Source organism: Dermochelys coriacea, chromosome 1 (assembly GCF_009764565.3).
Source record: "Dermochelys coriacea isolate rDerCor1 chromosome 1, rDerCor1.pri.v4, whole genome shotgun sequence".
NCBI classification, from domain to species: domain Eukaryota; kingdom Metazoa; phylum Chordata; order Testudines; family Dermochelyidae; genus Dermochelys; species Dermochelys coriacea.
Genome location: NC_050068.2, coordinates 108690858 through 108703972, shown reverse-complemented (window position 1 = coordinate 108703972; position 13115 = coordinate 108690858). Strand labels below are relative to the sequence as shown.

Sequence of the window (13115 nt, the reverse complement as noted above, 5' to 3'; positions counted from 1 at the left end):
TTAAATTGCCATATCAACTATGATATACCATTCTATTTTATAGCTAACTATTTTCAAACATGGTTTAAAATTAGTTCGGGCCATATTGATTTTTAAACACTCTTATCAATGTGAACTTTATTTAAATCAAGTATAGAAACCATATCTGGCCTATGCAACCTTGACTGATTTTAATCACAATTTGGCACCGTCGGCATTGGACAGGGGGGGAAAAATAATTAAAGGATGAAGTTAGCTAAAGCATACTTCTGAATGTCCCCTGCAGCTTGGTGAGTGGGGAAATTCAGAATGGAATTCTTCAGAGGTCTAGTGTGGATGGACCCATAGTGTAGACAGCCTCAGCCTCTTATTTCCACACTCTTACAGAGCTTAAAAAAAGAGAAAAATTGAGAGTTGGGTGACTTTGTCACCTGTTAAGACAAAAGACCTTTTTCAGACAGCTACCTCATTGGTTTTGTCTAAATAGACTCTGTGAAGGGGCCAAACCCTTGTCTGACAGAGTCTCCTGTTTGTGGCATTGCTCAGGATTGAATAGTTCTATGCTTTGCTGCTCTGAGTAGGAACGCTCCTAACACATCTGTGTACAGCACTCCAGATAACTTTGCTCTGCAAACTGCATCATCTTATATTGGTACTGACAATGGTACCAGGGATATCTACCCTGTATATTATGGTCTTCTTTCCCACAGTGATTATTCTGACTTTCTCCAAAGTTGGTGATAATAAAGCCTGATTCTGCATCCCCAACCCCTGCACATGTTGAGTACTGCTTCTTCATGCAAGAAGTTCCATTGTGTTAATTGAACTACTCATGTGAGTAAGGACTGCAGAATAAGATCCATAGTATGTGGTATATAAACATAGGCCTAGTAAAACTTGCTTACGCAGTAGATTTAAATTCATGGGGATTTGCAAAGTGATCAGAATGAGAAGAAAGAACCGTAGAACTGAAATGCCCATAGTACAAATCTGCTTGGAGGAAACTCTTGTTGCAGTTGGGTATATCTGTAATGTTGGAGCCATAGTTGATCAAATATCCAAATGCTACTATTGGTTTAAACCCAGTCTGTGACCCAATATGTTTGAGTTTAACTTTCTGAGATTACAAGTATAGATAGTACTCACCCCTGGAGTCTTCCTGCTGCAGCTCTAATGCTAAGCAGTATGTCATTTCAAAAATTCCTCACCTGTAATCACAAAGTATTAGTTTTCAAGTCAATATAAAGGTGTCCATTTTTGTTTTGTCTGTTAATAGGCAAATATGCCTTTCGTGGGGCCAACTGAAATTTTAAAATTTACTAGCAAGCTCTTTGGGGCAGGGACTGTCTTTTTGTTTGGGTTTGTACAGTGCCTAGCACAGTGGGGTCATGATGATAATGTAAATAATAATATAATACTGGGAATGGCTCAGACTGTTTCATGTATTACCACCTGCACAGGCTAAATTGAACACTGGTTTCAACTCCCAGTGTAGAGTATGTTATAAATCAACAAATGGAGATTGTCCAGTGGCAGTCTGTTATCCACAAGAGGTGCGTTTTATTCCCTAAATCCAGGCGAATTTAGTGGCTTTCTTGGTGAAGGATGTTCACTACTTTTCAGTGAAGGGTTCTAGCTGGTGGTACCCTTTTAGTTTTATTCTTAAATGTTGTAAATCAAACTGTAGAAACATTCTTGTCTAGAAGAGGAGTACTTGTGGCACCTTAGAGACTAACAAAATTTATTTGAGCATAAGCTTTCATGAGCTACCGCTCACTTCGCATCCTTTTCTTTTTGCGAATACAGACTAACACGGCTGCTACTCTGAAACCTGATTCTTGTCTAGGAAAGAATGAAGGATTCTGAGTTCTCCCAGAAAGAAGGAAAGAAAAAAGAAAGAAAAAAAACCTGGATTCCAGTGAGAATTCAGATGACGATTCTCTAGAAGCCAGTAAATTACATTCTTTCAGTTAAGAAATCCTGCTGGAGGAGGATATTGTGCATTATTTAGGACAAATGATTCAGCTTCAAAAATAATTCTGCTAACACTCTGGAATACTGGCAGGCTCAGAATCATAAGAGCAGTCCCCATTAGAAGAAAATCCCTGCATGGAGGATAAATCATCTTCTAAAGATTTTATTATTAGATTGCTCAGCCTCTGGGAAGAGCAGCAAGCCAAAGTTGTGAAAATCTTGATATTTTAGATTCTTTAATGGAACCATCCTCTCCCAGTGATGGGATTCTCTCATATAGAGGAGTGGAATTTGAAATAATTCAGATGTTGCTGATGCCTTCTTATGAAACCATGTGATAGAGATTTTAAAAAATGTAAAACCTGCCTGCCTAAAATTAAGCACTTAAATCCATATTTAGACACACACACAAAAATGGCCTGATTTTTTCCAGGTATAGCGCTACATGAGTTTCCACTAAAGTCGGTGAGAGCTGCAGGTGCTCAATCGCTCTGAAAATTTCATTTAGGTGCCTAACTTAAGTAGTAATACCTAGCTCCTGTATAATACTTTTCAGTAGCAGATCTCAAAGCACTTTACAAAGAGCTCCAGTATCATTATCCCCACTTTACAGATGGGGAAACTGAAGCACCAAGCGGGGAAGTGAAAATGATGGCCTTTGCACAGTAGACCAGCATTATTTCTTACCGCATTCTATAGGATTAAGGACAAATGCCTGAAAATAGGATCTTGTTTTGATGGCAGAGCCCTTTTAAACCAGTTTTACATCTGTGGATCCCTGACTCCTCTCCCGCCCTTAACACTGTGCATTATACAGATTCTGTTTCCAGTTGAGGAGGAAGGGGTTCAACGCATTCTCCCTGGAGACCATTACCACTGATCCTTAACCAGCCACAGGAGTTACTACAAAGTGCTACCATACTGGGCCCTTCTCTCCACATCCCCCACACCCAGGACTGAGCATACGGCCTCTGTAAAAGGCCCTGATTTTGTTTTTGTGTGTACACGCATGCGCACACACTCAAACAAACCTGCAAATCAATATTATGCACTGAATAATGTAAAATTAGTACAGCCAATTAGACTGTTCAGCAGTACAAAGGAGCAGAACTTCTACTGCTGTCTAAGAGAAACAAAACATAATCACGTCACGTAATATCCCTGAAGAACATTCTGACTGAGGTATAAGATGAACACTGGAGAGTGATGATTTGAGTGGGGAGCAGTAATAACTGGATGGAGTTCAAAGCAGAATTATTGTAATTGAATAGCCAGGAAAGTTCAGTTATTCATATCCACAGTCCAGTATAGTTCTTACAGCCACACTTAGTGCCGGATCCTGAGAGGAGCTGATCACATATGAGTTGAATGGGAGGTGCAGTTGCTCAGTATCTTTCAGGATTAGTTCCTTAATGTGAACAGCTGGCTTAAGGCTTTTAACCACAGTTTTTGAAGTGGTGCTGAGTGCTTTGTTCTTGGCTACACTTATAGCTAAACCATACTCGGCACCAATTCAGCTGCACAAATTTCTTGTGCTCATTATCAGCAATGGATGGTTTTGCTAATGTAAACAAGACTCAAGAGTACTGGTATATGTCTGAAGGGAACTCTATCAAATGTCAATGACATTGTATAGCAATGTTTTGGCTGAGCTACATGCAATACATACTCCTGGGGGAATTCGGCGCCAAAAAATTAAAAATTCCTGCACACATCATTTTAAAATTCTGCATATTTTATTTGCCAAAATAACCCAAAATAAGCATGTCTGTTTCAATCATTTTGGTAATTTATTTCAAAGTACCTGTCAGCAAGTATGTCTGTAACAATACAGAAAACAAAAAAACATCCAGGAAATGTTTTTTGACAAATAGATTCCTTACTAGGCATATTAATACAGAACTTTGAGTAATTCATTTAAACTACAATATAGAAATGTGCGTCCCACATCCCTCAGAAACAGTGCAAAGGCTCGGGGGGAGTCAGAACTAACGGAGGAGGTTAGGGAGAGGGAAGTAATTTCTGGGGGTGAATCTGGAGGAGTGTAGGGGAGAGAAGTATGGAACAGATTTTTTTGATGGGGGGGGGAAGGGATTGTTAGGGAGTTGGGGAGCCTCCCCCATGAAGACCCTGTCTGACCCCTAGTCTCTCCCATTCATTCGGGCACATCTGTCTCGTCTCTGTTCTGTCCCTGTCCCTGCAACTAACTCTTCTGAATTCCAGTGTGGGACACCCCCATCCCCCCCCAGCAGCCCTCGGTGCCCCACTCTGTCCATCCCCACCTCACCTGGCCCCTCAGGTATGCTGCTGTGAGAAAAACAGCCTCTGCTGTCTCCCTTGCCGTGGCTGGCTGCTTTGGCTCATGAGCCAGCTGCCCTATCTTCTGGTGCCACAGCAGCCTCTGGTGGGCGAAAGATGCAATTGCAGCACCTCTCCAGCAGAATGTATTATTCTGCAGAGATAAAAAAAACTCTGGGAGACATGAATTCTGCGCACGCGCAGTGGTGCAGAATTTCCCCAGGAGTAAATAAGGATGGCTGCTGCCCCTCCTCTGCTCTGGGTCCTGCAAACCCAGAGCTTATTTCAGTCTGTAAAATGCAGCTATTAAAGAGCCTAGGGGCATGTGGAGTTTAATTTAAAACAACAAGCAAACTCCTCGCCCACATTCAAATGCATCATCCCAACACACCAAAATGTAAGTCCCCACTACCAGTTCACTTCTACCCTCTTAACCCATCCTCCGAACCTGATAAAATATCTTGACCTCTGTAGGCTAGCACTTTCAGGTTGTAGTGGACCAAAGGGGGCAGTAGGTTTCAGAACAGTAAGTAAGTCTTCTCTGTAAGTCCCGTTGCCAACCTTCTCTTTAAACTGCATGACAGCAATAAATAAAACTCCCTTGCTCCCCACGAACAGAATTTGGTAGTTTGTGCTGCTCAGTATGTGTTGGAGATGGAAGGGAGCAGTTTATCCACAACTACTTGCAGAGATGTCAGATTTAGAGCATCACAATTCATAAGTATAAACATGATGCAGCCAGGACCATACCGTTCACATGATCAGGGTTTCCAAAGTGGGTGTGTTTTAAGGGGCTTGCCTTCCGTTAATTGGGGCTGGTCTGTTGTGCTGGAGGGGCAGCCAGGGAAATATCCGCCTTGTGTGAAAAGGATGCAGGCCCAGATACAGCATATTATTTTCGACATATATTCAGGCTGCCCCTTTAGTTCATTCTTCTCTGGTCTTCCCACTAACTTTTTCATCACTTTTAGCTCCTGAAACATTTCTAAGCCCAGATCTTCACAAGGAAAACAGTCTCCAGTTACCTTACTTTGGGAAGCTGCTGGTAAAAACTATTGATTGCTTTTTAAAATCCTTGGCTCGCTTTCAAGTCCTCTTAAGGTGGAACTTCATTGTGTATATGTGATCTTTCTGTAATAGATGAAACAATGCTGGCAAGATGTAAGAACACTTAGTATCACCTGCTCCAATTAAATCCTAAATTTGTGGAGGTTTGTATGTCTCTTCCCTACTTTGAAACTTGCCCATTTTGTGTGGGCACTGTTGTAAGGCAAAGCTTCTGAATTAGTTGTCTGGCTGTGTTACACTTTTATTCCATTTTTTAATTTGGTTGGAAAATGCCTTCCTTTGCACGAGGATATTATATGTGTTAGGAGGCTTTACAGGCCTCCAAATATTATGGAAGGATGTCAAGAGCTAAGACTTTTTTCTATTATTATTTAGAAGTGTGTGTGTGTGTGTGTGTGTTGGCATTTCTGGTGAAAGCAAGCTGTTTATTTTCTTCCATTATATTAGTTTTATTTCTTTAGATTGGTTTAAAATGTCCCCATCCAAACCTCTGTGTGCCTAATGGTGTAGGATTTGGTGTAAAGCTGTGGTTAAAAATACAAAGCACTGCACTGAAATGGTTATGACAAATCCATCTAAGTATATTCTACCTCCAGTTCCTCAAAGCAGAGTTTGCTTTTTCATTCACCACTCATTCAGAAGCAGACTAATTTAACCATATTTTTTTCTTCCAGGGCATTTGCTTATTAAAGGGAATCGAGAAAAAATGTCAAAATCATTAAAAAACTACATTACAATTAAGGTAAAATATTGTTATGAACTAGAGAAGTTTGTGTGTGTGTGTGTGTGTGTGTGTGTGTGTGTGTGTGTTTAATATGCTATAATTCATTATGGCCCTGATTCAGGAAAAAATGTGGACATGTTTAAATCATAGGTTTAAATCCTGTCCTGTAGAGGAACGCTTTCCCCAAATTCCCAGACCTGAAGAAGAACTCTGTGTAGGCTTGAAAGCATGTCTCTCTCACCAACAGAAGTTGTCTCTGTTCCCCAAATTGGGGCCTTTGTGCCCATTATGTCTTCTTCAGGCCTATTAACCTTTAGCTATCAGTATGAAACCTGCTCTTACTCAAGGGTTGTTTAGCGTCCTAAGGCCAAGGCAATGAGTCATAATCAAAAGATATAGTTCAGTTCTCTTCACATAGTGAATTTGATACTCCTGTCTTAACATACGTGAACAAAGATACATATTCTGGAACACAACATTCATACCATCTATTAAACTGGTCAGCAGACAAGCAGATATGAATTCATTAACATAGGCTATTCATATTCTTTTTCAGTCTGGGGACACTACTATTTTGAGACTTCATTCCTTCTCATTTAACATGAAGCAGGATTTGATAATGTAAACGCTTTTATATGGAACCGATGTATTTTCCATCGCCAGTGTAGATGGCTGTTGTAGCTGGCATTTTTTTTTAATTTAATTTTATTTATTTTATTTTATTTTTTACTGTCACTCTTACTAACCCAAATAGACCTTTACCTCGTAGCTAATATCAAGTGCTAGGAGTGGGTCTGTTTCAGCCTATGTGATCCTGTTAGATGATTACTGTATTAGAGAGGCATAGGCTCTTGCCAAAAGCAGCTTTCTTAGCTAACTCCACTGAAGCAGTCACTTCTGGTGGCTCCTGTCTATATGTTTGTTAGTGGGTTTAACCACAGTTTTTGAAGTGATGCGGAACACGGTTTGTCCTTGATTACGTTTACAATTAAGCTGTGTTTAGCACCAGTTCAGCTGCACTCATTGCTGACATCCGTTGTCAGCAATGGGTAATTTTCCTCATGTAGACAAGGATTAAAAGGCTGTCTCAGCACATACATTCCTCTCTCTCTGCCCTCCTGGAAGACTAATTATAATCCTTTGAAAATCAGAGTGGAATGTGAGCTGCTTTATTCTTAATTCTCCTAATGCTGTCTGTGTACAGCTAAGCCTCATGTGCCCTAGGAAAATTATCCATTGCTGACAGTGTTGACAGTAATTTTCCTAGTGTAGACAGGTGATGGAGAGGAGTTGGAGGGATGAGGGTTAACGCAAAAAGCACAACTTCAAAAAATAGAAATAGTCGGCAGCTGCATTTCTAACTGGAATGTTGTGAGCTGAGAGAGAATGTTCCTGGGAAGGTGAAGAGAACTTTGTCATAGCAAATAGCTTTTACATCCAGGGCAAGTCAGATACATTTAACAATAAATAACTACTGACCCAGCACTCCTCCCTTGCAGTTCCCCAGGTGTAATTTTTCTTTAGTCTAAATATACATAGATTAGCTGTGATTAACGAAGGTAATCTTGTCCTGTAGGTAATTTTCAGACCAGTGAACCAAACTTCCTTGCATTTAGTCATTCTGCATCATGAAAGCTAAACCCTATGTGGGACTTTTCATGTGAGTTCTGAAAAATTCAAGGCTAGGATGACGCTGCCTACTGCCATCCCTTTGTCTCCCCTGCCAGTAATACACTGAACACATTGCAAATAGTCAGTGAGTCATGGCTTTCCTTTCCTGCAGCCATGTTTTGATGCCCTTGAACAAGCTGTGCTTTTCTGCAGTATTCCACATGCACACACCTTCTGGTCTGTTAAAATAGCTATTCATATTCTCCCCCAAAATCAGTTTTGTGTGAATATTTTCAGTTTTCCCACACACCTGGTTTTGAAGAGTGACATGTTTTCCCCCAAAACATAGATTTTAAAAATATATATACATACATACACATATCCATCTATCAAGATCTTCTAATTCAGATGGGCCTTGCTCCAGCGCAGAGTTTTGATTCATACAATTTATTTCCTTCCTTAGGCATAATACTCTCCTACCATACTCTACCACAATGTCTTCAGGCACTTTGAGTTTACTAAACTATAGAAAGTGTATACTAAGATAATTTAGTATCCCAGTCTGATTCTTGATTTAGCTTAGCCTTGATTGCCCCAATTATTTCTATTTTTATTTTAGACACTGTACATGCTCGACATTTTGCTACCTTCACTGTGCCGCTTGCTCTGTAATATTGAAACAGATGCTACATTTATTTATGCATTTCTTTGCTTTCCCATCTTTTCAGACTTGTACTAACTTCTCATTGCAATGCTATGATTCAGCAGTACTTAGAGGGGCTACCAACTCACTACCTCTCATCTGTTAATTTAAAAGATCATGAATGTAGCATTCACTGTTACGTGCCACTCTTCGTGCTGAGAAATAGACGGGGTTGTCACGTGGTTGACCATTTTTAAATAAACCATCACAATTTGAAATGGTTCTTTGGAAGACACAGTAAACTCCGTTATCACAAGAATGAAGTTTTAAAGCAACCTTAACATTAATCCAAAATGAGGGGGTTACCCTCTGGATGAGTGGGTTTTTGACAAGTCTATATGGATAAATCAAGGTAGTACAGGAGAAGTTAACTTTCACACAGTCCTGATTTTCCTTCTATTCCTACATATTCTAATCTCCTAATTATAACATATAAATTAAACTCTAATCTAGTTCAACAAATCCAACATTCTGTTTGTGAAGCTAGCAAGACTTCAGGTACCTTCCCCCCTTCTGTTGTATCTGAATCTCAGCACAGCATTTCAGGTTTACTTTTCTCTTTGTCCTTCATACTGTGTGCTTGCGTGAGATGATCATAACGATGAAAATTTAATTTTGAATGCATCTTTCAATGCTTTACATCGACAGCTGTGTATATCTGACATTGTCTTGTTTAATTCTGCCACTAATAAACTTGAGTTTTTAAAGTTGAACAATTAAAATAATAATCATTTTCATACTTTAAAACATTATAATGGCAAAACTGGATAATCAAAAATGTATTTATTAATCTTTCCCAAAAGGCTAAGAAACGAACACAAAATACAGAAATACAAATCCCATCAAATACAAAGTGTAAAATTACACAATGAAGATCTGTTTAGACTATGTCTAGTATAATACTGATTGATTATTTGTTTGTTGATTAGGATTTTTTGAGAGAGAATTCAGCGGATGAATTCAGAATGTTTTGTTTGCGCAGCAAGTACAGATCAGGTAAGAAAAAAAAAAGGGGGGGGGGCTGATTAGTTTGTCTTTTCACACAATCCTCCAAAATACTGAGGGGGTCAGTGTTTCAATGTGTTGGTTTATCTTCATGTGGAGTCTAACTACTTTAATTCCCATGAGTAGAAGACTGCTTAGCACCTTGGTAATGTGTGCTGATCTCTAACATGCTGGGAATTTTCATGCGCAAACAGTTCACTGATAGATCTTTTTGCTGCTTAAATAACTTCAGCTATTTGTAGGAGCTACACTTTCCGCTGCCTCAATGGATCCTTGCTCACATTAGGGGTATGTCTACACTACAGCGGCACAACTACAGCGCTGCAGTTGTGCCGCTGTAGCACCCTAGGGTAGATGCTCACCTTGTTGACGGAAGGAGTTTTTCTGTCGATATAGTTAATCCATCTCTTAAAGAGGCGGTAGCTAGCTCAATGGAAGAATTCTTCTGCATCTTCCCTTGGGGTTAGGTCAACCTAACTCCAATGCTCAGGGTGCAACATTTTTTACAGCCCCTGAAGGATGTAGCTAGGTTGACCTATTTTTTCAGCATTGACCAGTGCCTTGGTAGCCGAAGGCTCTAGGAGTGCTGTTTATTCCTAAAATATTTCACAGAAAGGGATGAAGAGTGAGTTGCCTGAAGCCTGGTATACATTAAAAATTAGATCGACCTAGCTAGGCTGCTCAGGGCTGTGAAAAATTTTGTGCCATGAGCACCGTAGTTAGGTTTACTTAACCCCCAGAGTAGATGCGACTAGGTTGATGGAAGAATTCTTCCAATCTACTGCCTCTTGGAGAGGTGGAGTAGCTGCTTGAATGGAAAACCCCATTCTGTTGATGTAGAAAGTAACTACCATGCTACTGTTTTCAGAGTAGCAGCCGTGTTAGTCTGTATTCGCAAAAAGAAAAGGAGTACTTGTGGCACCTTAGAGACTAACAAATTTATTAGAGCATAAGCTTTCGTGAGCTACAGCTCACTTCATCGGATGCATTTGGTGGAAAAAACAGAGGAGAGATTTATATACACACACACACGCACACACACAGAGAACATGAAACAATGGGTTTATCATTACACACTGTAAGGAGAGTGATCACTTAAGATAAGCCATCACCAACAGCAGGGGGGGGAAAGGAGGAAAACCTTTCATGGTGACAAGCAGGTAGGCTAATTCCAGCAGTTAACAAGAATATCAGAGGAACAGTGGGGGGTGGGGTGGGGGGGAGAAATACCATGGGGAAATAGTTTTACTTTGTGTAATGACTCATCCATTCCCAGTCTCTATTCAAGCCTAAGTTAATTGTATCCAGTTTGCAAATTAATTCCAATTCAGCAGTCTCTCGTTGGAGTCTGTTTTTGAAGCTTTTTTGTTGAAGTATAGCCACTCTTAGGTCTGTGATCGAGTGACCAGAGAGATTGAAGTGTTCTCCAACTGGTTTTTGAATGTTATAATTCTTGACATCTGATTTGTGTCCATTCATTCTTTTACGTAGAGACTGTCCAGTTTGGCCAATGTACATGGCAGAGGGGCATTGCTGGCACATGATGGCATATATCACATTGGTAGATGCGCAGGTGAACGAGCCTCTGATAGTGTGGCTGATGTGATTAGGCCCTATGATGGTATCCCCTGAATAGATATGTGGACAGAGTTGGCAACGGGCTTTGTTGCAAGGATAGGTTCCTGGGTTAGTGGTTCTGTTGTGTGGTGTGTGGTTGCTGGTGAGTATTTGCTTCAGATTGGGGGGCTGTCTGTAAGCAAGGACTGGTCTATCTCCCAAGATCTGTGAGAGCGATGGCTCGTCCTTCAGGATAGGTTGTAGATCCTTGATGATGCGTTGGAGAGGTTTTAGTTGGGGGCTGAAGGTGATGGCTAGTGGCGTTCTGTTGTTTTCTTTGTTGGGCCTGTCCTGTAGTAGGTGACTTCTGGGTACTCTTCTGGCTCTGTCAGTCTGTTTCTTCACTTCAGCAGGTGGGTATTGTAGTTGTAGGAATGCATGATAGAGATCTTGTAGGTGTTTGTCTCTGTCTGAGGGGTTGGAGCAAATGCGGTTATATCGTAGCGCTTGGCTGTAGACAATGGATCGAGTGGTATGATCTGGATGAAAGCTAGAGGCATGTAGGTAGGAATAGCGGTCAGTAGGTTTCCGATATAGGGTGGTGTTTATGTGACCATCGCTTATTAGCACCGTAGTGTCAGAGACTGCTGAATTGGAATTAATTTGCAAACTGGATACAATTAACTTAGGCTTGAATAGAGACTGGGAATGGATGAGTCATTACACAAAGTAAAACTATTTCCCCATGGTATTTCTCCCCCCCACCCCACCCTCCACTGTTTCTCTGATATTCTTGTTAACTGCTGGAATTAGCCTACCTGCTTGTCACCATGGAAGGTTTTCCTCCTTTCCCCCCCCTGCTGTTGGTGATGGCTTATCTTAAGTGATCACTCTCCTTACAGTGTGTATGATAAACCCATTGTTTCATGTTCTCTGTGTGTGTGTATATAAATCTCTCCTCTGTTTTTTCCACCAAATGCATCCGATGAAGTGAGCTGTAGCTCACGAAAGCTTATGCTCTAATAAATTTGTTAGTCTCTAAGGTGCCACAAGTACTCCTTTTCTTTTTACCATGCTACTGCAGCACAGCTGTTGTGCCACTGTAGACTTAGCCTGACTCTCAGCTGCAGACCTCCATTACTAGGGAAAATAAAGAGCAAATTCTAGATGAATCTGGATGCTCAGCAAGCACTAAGTGTGGATGTGTGCGAGGTTTTCTGTGGCAGAAAATAGATGGCAAGCTCCTCACCTCAGGGTCTCTGCACCCGTCACAAGACAAAATGAGTTTTGAGCACATGAATGGATCCTTGACATGCACCTCAAGGCACTTGGAGCCCTGAACAAACCTGTTCGTTTTTTTTTATTATAAAGAAATGGAAACCCAAACTATATAATACGTATGTATGACATAATACTATGGCTCAACAGCTCAGCCAAACCTTCTAAGACTGAACCTGGGGCGAGGAGAAGTGCCGACAGCAGTGCCTGCAGCTGATGAATGGTTACCCATTGTTTGCTACAGCCTCATTAATTCATTTACAGGATGTGAAGACTCACTGCAGTGAGTCTGGGCTCTTGTGCACATCTCATCTGATAAAGGATAAGGACATAGGAAACCACGTGCTGGTTGGAGTCCAGTGGGAAAAATGAGAATCTGCTGACGTAACCGACAGAAGCAAACGGATACGTGAATGCCTGCTGCTGTCTATACAAAGTGGGCACATAAGGTTAATAAGGCAGGCCATGCTGTGGGACATGGGACTGTTCTAAGGCCATGTCTCTAATACAGAGTTAAGTCTAAGTTTTGTCAATGATCATAAGTTGCTTTAATAATATCAGTGGAGCACATCCACGCAACGCCCCTTTTTCAGCTGAGCATGTCCACAGTTGTTGCTCTTGCATCAACAGAGCACTGCATTATGGGTAGCTATCCCACAGTGCATCTCTCCACCCTTTGCCACTGGGAGCTCTGGGAATGGATCGCGGTGCATCATGGGGACATACTCACTGTCCCACAATGCAGTTCTTTCCATGCCATCATTCCATGGGCTTCATTTCATGCTGTTTTTCAACAGCCCTTGTAAACTGTGCACCCTTCATCTTTGCCTGGATCCTGAGCTGCTGACCATCAGGTGATGAGCATTATGAACACAACACAGATGGTCCTGCAGTATTTCATGAGCTGCGAAACAGAGT

General features: G+C 41.0%; 1 protein-coding gene across 4 annotated transcripts in view; it reads left to right on the top strand.

The window, feature by feature from the left end:
• The window catches only part of CARS2 (cysteinyl-tRNA synthetase 2, mitochondrial), a 42370-nt gene that overhangs the window by 17114 nt on the left and 12141 nt on the right, over positions 1-13115 (top strand). For all 4 annotated transcript variants that reach the window (XM_038386840.2, XM_038386845.2, XM_043490982.1 and 1 more), the window contains 2 exons: positions 5994-6061; positions 9287-9353. In XM_038386840.2, the coding sequence (XP_038242768.1) occupies positions 5994-6061; positions 9287-9353 (135 nt within the window). The remainder of the gene's footprint in view (positions 1-5993; positions 6062-9286; positions 9354-13115) is intronic.